General features: G+C 45.3%; 1 protein-coding gene across 2 annotated transcripts in view; it reads left to right on the forward strand.

Annotated features, from left to right (window-relative positions):
* usp2a (ubiquitin specific peptidase 2a) overlaps positions 1–13,173 on the forward strand; it is a 56,630-nt gene that overhangs the window by 2,826 nt on the left and 40,631 nt on the right. For both annotated transcript variants that reach the window (XM_069676556.1, XM_069676558.1), the window contains exon 3: positions 9,441–10,284. In XM_069676556.1, the coding sequence (XP_069532657.1) occupies positions 9,496–10,284 (789 nt within the window). In that variant the 5' untranslated portion in view covers positions 9,441–9,495. The remainder of the gene's footprint in view (positions 1–9,440; positions 10,285–13,173) is intronic.

Here is a 13,173-nt window from a genome sequence, read left to right on the forward strand (position 1 = left end):
AAATGATAAATGCTAATTGACTTCTTCTCTGGGTGCTTTTATGTCTTAGAAACTTGTGCTGAAAAAATGATGTGCCGGCTTTTTGAATTCCTGGAGTTTAGAGTCTGCTTTCCTTCGTAGCACGATGCGACACACGTGACCCGGCTGTGGAGAAAACAGAAGTGTTGCATGCAGAACCGGTCGCTAGGGAAGGCTGGAGAAGGTCCAACTATGGCCGGTCAGGGTGGCCAATTGAAGCGGCCGAGTCTCGCTTTAATACGACACAGCTTGGCAGCTAGTTGTACCGGGCAGAGAGGGAGGGCAGAGGCGTCAGTGTGGCCCTCACAGACATCAGCAGTCTCTTATCTGCTCACATTTCAGGGTAAATATAGCCGCCTGTAAGACCACGCCAAACCCAGCTCAGCTCAGAGACCCCCTAATAGCCCCTGTGTTGATTTCTAACTGTATTCCTTATGAGAACATTATGTCAATGTTATGGTGGTGTTTGTTTGTACTGCTACAGCTGTTGTGGTTTATATTGTAGTAATGGAAACACCAGAATGTCCTATGGATTATAAATTGTTATTGTACTTGATGCTGGACGAGGACGGGGAGTAACTGGTTCTTCCTCTTGTCCTTCATACACTCACCATCGCAGTCGCAATCAATCGCAGGTTTCATGACCTCTTTGCTGATTATTGTTTCGCCCTAATCTGAAACACCTCCAAACAAGCGATGACGAGCCGTTTCGGGGGACCAGCTCTTCGTCCTCTGTTCAGCTGACTTTTGTTTCTCCCGACCGTCTCTGTTGTTTACTCTTCCACTCTAAACTGCTGCTGAGAGGTAGGCGCTCATCACATGACACGCCAGCTCCCCCGAAAGTGAAGCCCAAGCCTCTCCATCGCCCCCTGGGGGAGGGGCTGTTAGTTTGGAGCCCGCACTGCGGTTCTGCCACAACGGCGTAAGAAGGCTCCCCCGTCATGCCGCCTTCGCCATTTTACATTGCACCAAGCAACGCCTGCGTTAAGCTGCCCCAGTGTGTTTTATTAAAGCGTTCCGGCATTATGGAATCAAAACGTGCGCGAGGTGTAAATAAATGTGCGTGCTTCAAATACACATGCACGCCGCTGACCAACCAGCAGCCAGAGAGAGTTTACACCCAACAAACAGTGAAACAAAACATAAATCCATTCTGATTATCAATCACAGAACTCGCCTCACTCCTGCTCTGACTCAGCTGAGACCGAGCTGAGCATTTACTACAGTACACACACTCTCCACACACACACACACACACACACACACCAGAGAGCATCCGTACTGATGTCACATTCATGCAGTGCCACCTCGGGGCACAGCAGCCGTGCCGTCCTGCGTCATCACACACACTCTCCCGCTGCACTTAAGATGGGCTCTGCTCTCTAACCGGCCGAGGTGAGGACAACATGTGCCCGAAGAGATCTGAGTCATGACTCGTTAGAAACTCGGATCTTCAACAGAAGCACATTTCAGCGAGGTGATAGACCCAATAAAATCATCATCATTTTTTAAATGTATCAGGGAACGAGTCTGTTGTGTCGGATCCTTCAAATGTCAGGTCGTTTTTTTTAGCCACATGATGGTCGCAGGGTCAGTGCCAGTTTTCAACAGGGGTGTTGAGAGCTAGAGAGAGATAGATGAAGCATCTCCATCTCCTCTGATTGTACGAAAATAAAGCTAATATCCCCCCGGAGCGGGCGCTGCTATATTGCACATTTGTATCTAGAGTGTGTGCAGTAGAGATCAGCTGGTGGAGCCGCAGTACTGACGTCCCGCCCCTCCCTCTACCCAAAACACACCTTTACCTTGGGCCTTGACGTGTTGGAGCCTCAGGTGGGCTCACTCTGCAGCAGAGCAGCTTCTTGTGTCGGTCTGAAGCAGATATTCACGCTTATGGAAACTTCAATGAGTGTAGTGTTAGTGTTAGTTACGTCTCCTCTCGCCGTTCCTCCTCTGCTCTGCTACTCGGGAACAGAACGCTGCAGGAGCCCCATTTGTCAACAGAGCTGTCAATCATGAGGTCACACCCCCCTTTTATAGCATCAAATAATGAAAAATGAACACTTGGACATAAATCAGCATGATAAGAACTAACTATAATGACAGAAACCATGTTTGAGAAAAATGTACTTTGATTTTATAGTTTGACTCATGTCCCATCTGTTAACATGGAGGAGGCGGGCTTTATGACCTATACTGCAGCCAGTCAGCAGGGGGCGATAGAGAGGGTTTGGCTTCACTTTCAGGGAGCTTGTCGTCCATCTTTTTATGCAGTTTATGGTTAAGAGCGGTGAGAGTGAACCAAATCTTTAAACAACCAAAACACTGAGCTGAAGGGAACTAGAACGTTCTGTTCAGGTGAGCTTTGGTTGACTGAGCCTGTGAATCGTGAAACAAGTGATGTAAAGTGTTCCACTCGTGTGAATTGGTACTTTAACCTCTAGTTTGTTGCGTTTTCTTTGCTGTTTTCTTGATTCAGGCCACAGGAAGTGAAGGTTTTCTAAAACCTGCCCAGTAAGTGAAACCTCATCTCCGCAGGTCTCTGCCAGGCTGCCAGCTGCTGAAATCTTCTCATGTAGTCACTTCTGCCACTCTGTTGACGACAGGGTTCTTAATACAGGTTTAGCAGAAGCTTGGCTGCCCGAACGCCTCTTTAATAGTAGTAAACAGGGAATTAAATTCGCACCTGTCACCTGCCAAACAGGGTAAATATTGGCTTTGTCAGGTGATAATTTCAGGTAGGTTTTTTCTAATATTTGAAAATATTATTCATCTAAAGAAGTTGTTAAAGAGGGAATCCCTGTTTTAAAACGCGGGCCCTACAATTTAATATTTTGGGGCCTTAATGATGTGTGTGGTTGCTTCTGTCAACAGCCTTGAAGCAGGCAGGGAAATGCTCTCTACCAATGTTCATGCATTAAAAGTGCTTGTTTTTGCACCTGACAAGTGTCTGACAGCGTTACAGAAAGGATACCTGCAGAGATGGACCTCGTAGTTTAAGAAGGAACAGCTCTTATATCGCTCTCTTCAAAGCCACCAGACTCCATTGACAAAAACAGCAATTTAACACAGAGCAGGGGAACATGGTCTATCACTGCCTTGGCTGTACAAGTTTCTTTGTATTATTGTGTGACTTAATGGTATTTGGCTGCTGTAGGGTTAGCTTGGATGCAACACAAAACAATATCACAAACACACTGACCAGTGGAGGCAGCAGGGAACCAGCAACTCCCAAATCCTGTGTTGTAAAATCAGTATTTTATCAATGAAGTTTGGTGGCTTTGAAGAGAGCGATGTAGCTAACACATGTTTCTGTTTAAAAGATGTATCTTTTTCTCTTTGGCGGCACCTGTGGCGATAAACGGGAGCACACTTCCCAGATATCCAGACAGTGCTGCATGTGTGACGTCCACGGTCGGCTCCGGTTGTAACTCTTGATTTTCCTGGCTGACGGTCGCTTTCCTTTTCAGACTGTTTGCTTCATCTGAGCGTCGAGTTTGTTTCTTCTTCTTTGGATTTTCACTTCTTGTTGAAGTTGTATCTGTAGTCATCCATCTTTTCTTTGTTTGTTCAGCCATAGTAGATTACTGTTTACTCGCAACACTTGCAGAGAGCGGAAAAGCAGCCGCTTAGCTCCGCCTACCCTCTCTGGCAGACCAACCACTGCTGGCTGATGGGAAACGCGTCACTAACTGGGCGCCGCTTGTGATTTTTTTCCATGAAAGTCACCACAGACAGCCAGTCTGTAATACTGCAAATGCAAAGGCTTTCATCAGTGGGCCATCGGCTCAACCACCATTGTGTTACCTCATTCGGCGATAGATGGTGACTAACAGACGTTTATTTACATGAACATCTTCAGGATTATTAGACGCTTATTTCTGCGTCTTTAATGTTGTAAGGTAGCTTCACAGCCTCGACTTCAGTGTGTAGTGAGGATGAGGCTAATGTAAAGGTTAAAATGACACACCACACTATGAATATATAACGTCATATTTCTTTAGTCTCACTGTCTGTTTCCCTCTGACTTCTTATATTTACTTCTATGTGACCCTGTTCTATACGTTTCTAGCAGCACGAGGCTGATTCGTCTGAGCCTTTCCTTTCCTCTGTGTGTTTTTAAAGTAGCATGAAGTGCAGCCAACAGGCTGCAGCTCTGATAGTGTAAATTGGCGGCCCTGCTGCTGCTGCTGCTTTTAAGTCCTTTATGCGTCGGTAGCAAGAAAACAAATGCAGCTTGTTGCCACTGTAGCTATGGGAACCACTGGTTAGCACAACCTCGGGGGAGGCAGAAAATGCAGAGTAGCTGAAGTCTGTGTGTGTGTGTGTGTGTGTGTGTGTGTGTGTGTGTGCAGCCTCCTTGTTCTCGCGCGTGTGTTGTTGTTTCTGTGGAGACGTCAGAAGAGAAATAGTTTGCTATCATCTTATCAATCCTGTGTGTCCACGCTGTGTGCTGTTACTCCCACGGGTGAGACTGGCTTGTTTCCAGTGCTCTCCCACCAGGCGAGCTCGAGCTTGTTTCACTCCGCTGCCCCGGGTCTGTAGCTGTGGGAAAACAGGGAGTGAGAGTCGGGTGTAACCGAGGCCAAGGATGAGCAGTCAGGGGTTAAACGGACATACAGGCTAATCTGCAGAAGCTGTGTTAAAGTACAGATCCATGTTCGTACAGTGAGTCTTACTTAAAGAGAACAGAACTCCCGGTGCCTCGGATCATCCGGGATCCTCACTGTAATATAACTCACACATTTCTTTATCCTGGTGTTTGCTCAGTGTGAGCGCTCACATAATGAAGGCCTGAGCTTGTGTGATGATAAGGATGTGTTGGCAGAAGTCTTGTAAGTGATGAATATGCTCTGCCGCAAACTTTTTTTTTGCTCTGCATTTAGGCTGCAAATAATCAGCTCAAATAATTCTATTTGAATGATGAGGACGATGCAATTAAGCATCGTTCACATACAGAGCATGAACCTGACGTTTAGCACAGAAAGTTTGTAGCTTAATGGAGAAGGCTGGTTGTCCACATTTAGATCTATTATGTTGCTACTGTTGCCGTTCACCATCCTAAGTTACTCTGCAACTGTCTTTTCTTTGGATGTATCTGCAAAGAGGATCAGGGCCGAGATTATTGATACATTTAAAAACTAATTTGAGGGAACATGAATGTTTAAACTTAGCAGGTTGTATCTTTTTAGTGTGTAGCAGTGATGCACCTGGACAGGTGTTTTGTCCGTTATTTTCAGGGCCTGATTGTTTAAAGATGAAAGGTAAACAGAAAAGCTGCACAGCAACAAAATGAAAGTGGGTTGGGATATTTTTAAGCACTTTTTTCTGTTGTGTTAGATTCAATATGAACGTGATGGGCTCTCTTAAAGGGCCAGTTCGCTGTTTTTCAACCTCAGTCCTATCATGCTATTATGGGGAGCTAATGCCATGATGGTGGGGGAAAAATGTCGCTCTGTGCCTTTGGAGGAGGCTGTCCGCTTCTCCAACGGGCCCTGGAAAACCTCCACCAGACTACATGAAACGTGTCATCTGGCGGAGGCCAGGGAGCTCGCTAAACTACACTTCCTCAATTGAGGACGCCGCCTCCGATGTCATGTCTCATTCAAAATCGTCAGGTTTGAAATGTCGACTGCAGACCTGAAGATTTTTTAGATGATCCACCGGTATATTCTCATCGTATTTCAGATTCTGTCCCGCTCTGAGCCGTCGCCTGCAGAGAAACGGTAGTGTTTCACTCTAGCGTCTCTCGCTGGGCCGTTCCTTTCAGAGGGAGGGGTGCAATGCATGCTGGGTGTTGTAGGAATGTAGAAGGGGTGAAACCACGAGCTGTTTGTACAACTTTCTCCACAGCTATGGCACCATTTTCAAATATGATTTCTTCAATGGATTATAGAGAACACCAGCTTTGACTCACAGCGGCTTTTTCCAGGGGCGAATTGTTCCTTTAACTTCTTTAGTCTCTCTGGTCAGCTACCACAACAAATACAATCTCATTCTGGGGGAAACACAATGCTAAACTACGTGGTTCATTTGCCAGTTGACAGATTTACCAGGGGCACAGACTTTAGCTTTGATAACATCCCGTTTGCCAAACCCTCGCTCCTCTCCAGCTCCAACCTCTCATCCAAATATGGTCACTTCTGGCTCCAGAAAGTCAAGATGGCGGCTTGAGTTGAAAACATCAGTCCACAAACCAATGGGTGACGACATCCATTATTCATACAAAGTATATTTCCACCACTTTGCCAAAACGTATTTCCTGCAATCACTCATTGACAAAAATGGTGATCAAAGTAAAGTTTAAGATCCGAAAACTAAGGATGAAGTCAGAGACACAGTATCCATGTTTTACTGCTGCTCTCTGTGTCAAAGTGCCAATCCTAACATTCCCAAACATTCCTGCTGTCAAACAATAGAAGCAAACCTCAAACATGCACCAAGCCTGACTTTAGCTGCCTGACTTTAAGCTTGGCCAGCTTCTTAGTACAGCTAGCTCGGCTGGCTAAGCAGTACTCCACTGAGTGGCCTCAGCCGCCTGGCCTGCTTCTGTGTGTTTTGGCCTGTCTCCAGCCTGCTGCCTGTCTGCCTACTCCAGATCCATATGCTAAATTATTGATAGAGCAGTGGTCACAGAGAGAGACGGGGAGAGAGAGACGGAGGGAGAAAGCAATAGAGACCCAGAAGGAGGGGAAATTAAACTGAGGAGAAGGAGATGCTCTCAGAGAGGAGGCAGGGTGCCGAGAAGGAGGAGAGAGAGAGGATAGGGAGCAGCGCGAGAGACGGATTAAAGAAATAGGAGCCTCACTCACTGAACTCAACACGGATCAGCAACACCAGATACTTTTATTTATTCAGACGCTGCTGTGCATGTGAACAAGAGCCTCTCGCTCAGCTCGGGCCGCCTCGGGAACACTCTGTGCTGCGGCCTGCAGGCTTTACCTCCGACGCCCTGCAGGACTCCCATTATAGCCGTGGGAGAAGAAACGAGGGAGGGGTGGGCCTGTGTCCTGCAAGAGAGGGGGTGTGCAATTTAAGACTTCAAAACACTCAGGAAAGATTTCTATTACACTTTTCTGTGTATCTCATGTTGGTATAAGAGAAGGGTTCTACTGGGGTTATTAAGTGAGAGTGATTTACAGCCCAGTAAGATGCTGTGCCTTCCTTTAGCATACAATTACACCAAAATAGCACATAAGCAAGCTTCTTTGTGAACGCCCTTTTTCAAGGCCCAGAGTTTGGCACTTTGGCCAATGTCATCATGGTTCTGTGGAGCCAGAAGGGGCAATAGAGCCAGAAGTGTCTCTATCCAGCAATGTTAAAGGGGGGGTTATTTTGCTAATTTCAAGCTTAGTAGCTTAGCATAATTTACAGTTAAAAAACTCCTCCATGTTTCTCACACTGGTGCTCTGTGCAGGCCCTCATACAGCTTCTGCCTGAAGCGACTCAGTCAGCTCTGTGCCTTTAAGAAACCCCGCCCCTACAAGCCCGCTTTCTTCTGATTGGTCAGCTCTCTGAAGCATGCTGAGGCTGCACTTTGTGACGTCACAAAGTGCAGCATGTAGAAAAAAACTGTGTGAAACCTGGCCTGGGGAATACTCCAACATACTTTTACCTACAGAAACTTCACCCATGTTTAGTCTAGACATCAAACATTGTGTATATGTCTTAAAATGTGAAACAGCGTAATACCCCCTCTTTAAAATGTTCATAAAACATAACAAACTATCAAACATGACCTCTACAGGACCGAGAGTTACCAGCTACCAGTAAAACTTCATATCAGCCTCCTCAGTAAGGCCCTCATATGTAACGTTTATTTCCCATCAGTCGTTTTAATACCCTGACACATCTTTAGAGAGTTCATTAAAGTAACACGCCACACAATCATTCTCTCCTTTTCTCCTTATTTTCATTCTTATGTCGTTTCATGTTGCTTGTAGTTTTAGATTTTTTTGTTTACAAATCTTTTTTAGGCTTAAATCGCATTCTTACTGTTACAGGATCTTGTGAGAGGTACGGAAGCCCTGAGCGAACATGCATCCATACATTTGATTTACTTTCTGGTTTGTTTTCTGCAGATCTCGACTTATTTATCTGGAGATAACAGCGCTGCACCTCCGTAAGGTCACATGATCATGACTCGAATCCCCTGAGCTGCAAAAGCACCAAACAAACATAGGTCACAGTGAGCAGCCGGTTGTTCTGTTTTCTACATCGACAGAAAATGATCCTGTTATCACGAGAAAACCAGCTTTGTTATCTCGAGATAACAAAGTTGAATTCTTGAGAAAACAACTGAAAATAACTTATTTACTTTAGTAAATAAAATGTATGGCTGCATGTCTGCTTATGGCTTCCGTAGAGAGGGATATGTGTTGACAAACTTCACACTTTCAACATAAAGCCGGAGTTGTGGAGAGAGACTGTCTGCCACTTTGTCTTCTTGATGCCACTGGGAGTTTCCTGAGTGAGAAATGATCAAATTGTGCACGATGTGGTTTTAAAGTTTGAATAAGTTCCATTATCTTTGTGATGCAGTCTCCACTGCACCGATGCAGCATAACGTACTCAGAGAAACGTGACGTTCACTCTGATAGATGATCAAAACGATGGAAGTTGTTATAAGTTGATTTTGTGTTGCACTGAATGGAAGCTAATGGCTGCCTGAAAGTTAGAAAGGACTCTTAATATGAAACGCTGTGGCATTCTTTGAAAGACTGTAGCAATGTGAGTGGAAATGTGATTTATAATAACTGGTTTAAAAGGTGACAAAGTGTGTGGGTCGTGTTTTACACCAGACTTTTCTTTGTCAACGCGTGGCCCTTTAACAGCCTCATTTCAGCCCCTTTATGCAATCAATATTAAATTCATTATTAGTGTGTTTTCATTTAAATAACCTGCTGTTATTCTACCATGTTTACGTTGTTTTATTATAAGAATATCTTCAGTTTATAAATGAGCTTATTAACCAGTTAAGCACAGAAATGTGTGCTTTATTAAAAGAAAGTTTTAGCCCACACAGTTCACGCAGAGCGAATTAAGGAGAGTCAGACTAAATAACAAAATGTTAAATGCCAAATGATGTTTATTTAAACAGCAGTTACAGGTCTTAGATTAGAGAGGAAACATTAACACATTTAAACTTCCAGCCTCTCACTCACACAGACGAAATGTCCTAAAATCCAGCCCTTCTAAAAGAGGCCGACTGTATGACACAGTGAGCGTAGCATGTGTTATATTAGATTTTAGGTTTTCATGATCACACGCAGAAAAGATGCATTCTCATTTTGTGTCTAAAGAAACAGAGGAGGCTCCTTAAAGCAAAGATAAATGACGTCCTCACTGCTGCCCACATTGTTGCTGTAGTGTATTGATCGCAGAGTTGCTGATGAACTAATACTCGTGTCTCTTTGCTGCAGTCGATGCAGTCTTCCAGAGGCTCTCCCTCCCTGTGGCTGACAAACCAGCAGCAGCATGTCCCGCATCTCCTCCACCGCCAAGCGCTACGCTGGCCCCTCCTACACCAGCCACTACAGCTCCTACAGCTCCCTGAGCCCGGGCCTTAGCTCCTACAGCGAGCGGGACAGGGTGTCCTCCTACAAGTCCCCCACCTCCTCCACCTCATCCTCAGGTTACGCCTCCTCCAGCTATCTCAGCAGCTCCGCCGCCCGCAGCCGCAACTACAGCACCTCCTCAGACCCCGACCCCGACCGAGGGCGAACCATCCCACGCACTGACATCCTTGGAAGCAGCAGCAGCAACAGCATCAGCAGCAGCCGCCGGAGCAAGAGCCTCAGCAGAACCCCCGTCAAGACCTACGGCGGGTCGGGGCTGAGCGGGGGGTCGACCTACACCGGCTCCAGCTCCTACTCTTCACCCTCGTCCCAGATCAGCTACCTCTACTCTTCACCGGTGGCCTCGAGCATCTCGCTCAGCCGACGAAAATCTGTATCCCAGAGTGACTTGAGCAGGGACCTGGCCTCTCTGGGCCTCAGCGACACCTCCACCTCCTCTTCCTCCTCCACCCCGTCTTCTTCCACCAGTGCCCTGCGGAGCTACCGCAGTCGGGCCAGCAATGTGGCCAACTCGTACAGCAGCAGCTCCCGCACGGGCTACTCAGGCCTGTCGCGGAGCTCTACTCAGGAGGCCCTCTCGCGGAGCTCCACCCAGGAGGCCTTCAGCAGCAGCAGCAGCAGCAGAGCATACGGCTCTTCGACATGGGAGCCGAGCAGCCTGTCCAACTCCCCCACCAGGGACTCCACGGTAAGAGAGCCTCCTCATCTTTGCTCTGAGCTTGCTGCTTTTATGGGGCATGTTAGGATCAATATCCAGGGGCTGTGTGGGGCTGAGTAGCTGCAGTCTGCACCCCAGAGTCACACTGGTTTCATCTCTGTAGTTTCACACACATGATAAACCCCCACAATGCTTTGTGGCTTCTGAGAGTACCCTGTTTTTACCAAAGGGGGGCACTGTTGCTCAAATTAACTTCAATGCACTGAATACCTGCTTAACAGCATCATACCAGGCGTTTTACTCTCTCATCACCTTCACAACATCAAAAATGACAGTTACAACATATATGTAAGACACCTTTCATATGCACACAGCAGGTAATTATTCCAGTGCACGCAGGAGCTCCATGGTGATGTGAAAAATGACCCCTTAGCACAGATACCTGACTCCCTATTACCCACCAATTAGCTCGCTCACACCACTCAGAAGGTGTCTACGATGTGCAGGGCTCTGCACGCCTCCAGCCTCTGCTCTGAGCTCAGTATCAGTGACCGGAGCTCGCCGTGTGCAGGACAGAACACACAACTGACCCACTTCCCGTCGGGATTAGTCCCGATGACCGCTTACACGAGTGGAGGAGAGTGAAGGAGGGGGAGGAGAGAGTGGACGGCAGGAAGGAGGAAGAGAGATTGGAGGAGAATTTGTGGGGAATTTATAATCAGGAATAAAAACCTCTTATAATAAGAACATCTAACAAAGCATCAAACATACATTCACTATGACATCACACTGAACAAGGCATGAAAATAACAAGCTGTAGTCTTCTGTATGTTGACTTATAAGACAGGATTAAATATGAAGAGGAGAAGAAAACTAGTGCAATGCATCATGGACAAAATACAAGCAGTAGTTAAAAAGATGTGATGAACAAAACAGCACATAACACCTTATCCAAACAGTTCATATGTGGACCAACAGAAAATAAACAAATACTTTCATAATTAATTAATCATTTGAATGATTTTTATGGCAAAAATGAGCTTTTAGTTTCATTGAATTTATTTATTTCATACAAAAATACAAAGCATGTGTAGAATATATTGCAACGTGTGGGAGTGGTAGAAACCTGTGAAAGACATGAAGACCTAAAGGTAATACTAACACACAAAACCACAAACAACCTCAGTATCAGTGTTCAAAAACTCCACATTTGAATACAGAATTAATTAGTAAACAATTGAATGAAAAACAAACATTATTAAAATTATTAATAATTATTATAATTAGTACTAATTATTGTTCCAAATTAAATGATTTTGACAGCAGGGAATCTCTAAGTCTCTAATTTGTACACGGACGATGAGTCAGAGAAACAAAATAACTCCCTGATATGTGATAGAAATCTGACTGAGGGAGGTTTACACGGACGTAATGAAGATTTTGTGAATTTTATTTATTAACAAAACAACGTCTAAAACAAACAGTTTAATCTGTATTTTTTCACTTTAAAGGAATAATCTCAAAGATTTTCATTTAAATACTCCCCGAACAAAGTATCCAGAGCCGTATAGACAGAGAGTCATGTCAGTGGAGGTCCAACATGCTCCGTGATCCATCATTACGATGTCGCAACTCTCTCTCTCTACGGCTGTGAAAGTACCGTCACTCACTCATTCAGTCAGTTAGTACAGACCCGTGTAGGGCTGACCCCGGTGGTCAGCTAAAAATCACCAGCAGCGCCCAGTTAGTGACGCGTTTTCTATCAGCCAGCAGTGGTTGGTCTGCCAGAGAGGGTAGGCGGAGCTAAGCGGCTGCTTTTCCGCTCTCTGCAAGTGTTGCGAGTAAACAGTAATCTACTATGGCTGAACAAACAAAGAAAAGATGGATGACTACAGATACAACTTCAACAAGAAGTGAAAATCCAAAGAAGAAGAAACAAACTCGACGCTCAGATGAAGCAAACAGTCTGAAAAGGAAAGCGACCGTCAGCCAGGAAAATCAAGAGTTACAACCGGAGCCAACCGTGGACAACACACATGCAGCACTGTGTGGATATCTGGGAAGTGTGCTCCTGTAATTACCGTTTATCACCATAGCAGCCGCCAAAGAGAACGAAACTGAGATCTTCGAGATTATATTATTCAAACAATGTTGAAGTTAAAAATAGTCAGCGACTGCTCTGTGAAAAAGAGAGGTGCACTCGGTTAAACAGCTTTGGGAAAGTTACTAATCTAATTAACTGTTTTTGCAACAGTGATTATGTTCTTAGAAAGAAATCACACACTTTGAACTAGACCTCATTAAGTGTGTCTGCGCCTCAGTTGTTTGTTGTTTTTCTTGACAGATGACACAAATACACGTTTAGGACTCATTTTACTTTAACTTCCATCCAGACTTTTAGACCCTAGCATTGAGTCTTCATTTAAAAACATATAATACTGTCACATTCTGTCTGATTCGAGGTCTGCTCAGGTCTCTGTACACCGCGTACTGATCAGAACGTCTTTACACACCCACACAGTCAGAGAGCAGGTTTAATCAGCCAGATTAAAAAGTTCAGCAGGGCTGTGCAGGCCCTTGAAACAAACAGACATCTTTATTTAATGGCCTTTTTAGAAGACACAAAAAAGGTGTGAAATACAAAATTGCTCTTGCCCTTCTTTTCCTGTCTTTTTTCCTCATACTGCTTCGCCAACTCCCTCCACCTCCATCATTAGTTTTCATGGTAGATGCAACAAAACGTGTGTGTTTTATTAATAGTCAGAAACGTCCGAACTTAAAGCAAACAGTGATCTCTCACTCTTCCCTCAACGCTGCAGCCTGCTGCTTCGCCTTCCCGCTTTGACATCTCGCGTGATCCACTTCAAAGAAGGGGGGCGTGTCTTGTAGCAGGGGGCGTGTCTTGTAACAGGGGGGCGT

Source organism: Semicossyphus pulcher, unplaced genomic scaffold (assembly GCF_022749685.1).
Source record: "Semicossyphus pulcher isolate SPU_LCO1_2020_fin unplaced genomic scaffold, fSemPul1.0.p SCAF_26, whole genome shotgun sequence".
Taxonomy (NCBI): domain Eukaryota; kingdom Metazoa; phylum Chordata; class Actinopteri; order Labriformes; family Labridae; genus Semicossyphus; species Semicossyphus pulcher.